Here is a 1927-nt window from a genome sequence, read left to right on the forward strand (position 1 = left end):
CCTGCATTGTCACCGCTCCACCCTGTACTGGCCTGGGGCTGGGGCCTGGGTTGAAGAGTTCAGGGACCGCGCGGCCAGGCAAGCCATGGGCTGGAAGGGAGGACTGGGATGGTCCCCCAAGGCCCTGACGCGGGCTTGCAGGCCCCGCTCCCTCCATCACACATACGCCCCCTGCCTCCCGGGTTGGAAGGGCCCCAGGGCCCCTTACGGAGCAGCACCTCTGGCCTCCTTCCACTCTCAGCTGCTCCACTCATGGTGGTGCCTGGGCCAAATCTGTCCTCTCCTGGGACATCCACCCCCGCCCCCCTCGCAGCAGGCCATTCCTCACTGAGGTCCTCATTCTGTCTCCACACTCCCACGCCGCGGAGCTGAGGCTGGAGGCTGGAGCCTGCAGGGGAAGGGGAAGGGGAAGGGGAGCAGCCGCAGGTGAGGCCCTGACTTCATGGCCTGGTGGCTTGAAGGCGTGGTCCACCTGCTGGGTGGGGTCACAGGAGCTGGAGACCACACGTAGGAACGGCAAGTTCAAGCCAATCCCCCTTGCTCTCCCTCTGTGTCCCTGAATCCCTGGCCACAGCGGATTCCACAGGCACGCACTCCCTGTACACCACGTACCAGGACCACGAGATCATGTTCCACGTGTCCACGATGCTGCCTTACACCCCCAATAACCAGCAGCAGGTGTGAGGGCCTGCGACGGGGCTGGGGGCTGGCCAGGGGCTTCTGGGGAACCGTGGAAGGGTGTCATGTGGGCGGGTGGCATTTGAGCCTCGGCCCGAGATCTCTTGAGCCCTAACAACCCTCCCCAAAGGTGTCCCTCTCCAAAGACAAACACCCCGGACCTTCCCCAGGGCCAGGTGGGGGAGCCCCGGTGCCCAGGCTCTGCCCTGCGGGAATTAGGAGGGGCTTGGGGGAACAGACAGGTCCAGTTTACATCTCCCGCCATCTAACTCCCAGCTCCTGCGGAAACGCCACATTGGCAACGACATCGTGACCATCGTGTTCCAGGAGCCTGGCAGCAAGCCCTTCTGCCCCACCACCATCCGCTCGCACTTCCAGCATGTGTTCCTAGTGGTGAGGGCTCATGCACCCTGCACTCTGCACACCTCCTACAGGTGGGTGCCTGGGTGGTCCCAGTTCTGCCACTGCCACAGACCCTCCCAGTGGCCCCTAACTACCGCCTCCCTCCTCCGCTCAGGGTTGCCGTGAGCCGCACCCAGGACACCCCGGCCTTTGGGCCGGCTCTGCCCCAGGGCGGAGGCCCCTTCCCGGCCAACGCCGACTTCCGCGCCTTTCTGCTGGCCAAGGCGCTCAACGGCGAGCAGGCAGCGGGCCACGCACGCCAGTTCCACGCCATGGCCACGCGCACGCGGCAGCAGTACCTGCAGGACCTGGCCACCAACGAGGTGACCACTACGTCGCTGGACTCGGCTTCGCGCTTCGGCCTGCCCTCCCTGGGCGGGAGGCGAAGGGCGCCCCCTCGGGGCCCGGGCGCCGAGCTNATCTCCGCTGAGACGCTGGTGCTGGTGGCGCCGCGCGACGGCCGCGTAGTCTTCAACTGCGCCTGTCGCGACGTGCTGGCCTGGACCTTCTCCGAGCAGCGGCTCGACCTGTACCACGGCCGCGGGGAGGCGATCACGCTGCGGTTCGACGGGCCTCCTGGCCATGCCGTAGGCGAGGTGGTGGCGCGCCTGCAGGTGAGGCCCGGGAGCAAGGCAGTTCGCCGCCGGGTCCCTCCCCGCCTCGCGGACGGAGCCGGCTGTGTCACCCGTCGCTCCCGCCTCCTCTCCCGCGAAAGGGGAAATCGGGGGTGGGGGCAAACCCTACCCTGGCGCTTGGCAGAGCTGGAACCGGGGCGCGGATGTGGGGGGAGGGAGGTCCTCGGGCAGGTGACTTCCGGTCTCTGAGCCTCAGGGCTTCATCTGCCCGG

General features: G+C 67.4%; 1 protein-coding gene across 1 annotated transcript in view; it reads left to right on the forward strand.

Moving 5' to 3' along the window:
- The window catches only part of SIPA1 (signal-induced proliferation-associated 1), a gene marked incomplete at its 5' end in the record, with an annotated part of 8478 nt that overhangs the window by 3559 nt on the left and 2992 nt on the right, over positions 1 to 1927 (forward strand). Inside the window, 3 exons of the mRNA XM_077759596.1 lie at positions 575 to 678; positions 955 to 1112; positions 1196 to 1694. Coding sequence (XP_077615722.1) covers positions 575 to 678; positions 955 to 1112; positions 1196 to 1694 — 761 coding nt within the window. The remainder of the gene's footprint in view (positions 1 to 574; positions 679 to 954; positions 1113 to 1195; positions 1695 to 1927) is intronic.

The sequence above is a fragment of the Crocuta crocuta genome, unplaced genomic scaffold (genome assembly GCF_008692635.1).
Source record: "Crocuta crocuta isolate KB4526 unplaced genomic scaffold, BGI_CrCroc_1.0 scaffold53, whole genome shotgun sequence".
Lineage (NCBI taxonomy): Eukaryota > Metazoa > Chordata > Mammalia > Carnivora > Hyaenidae > Crocuta > Crocuta crocuta.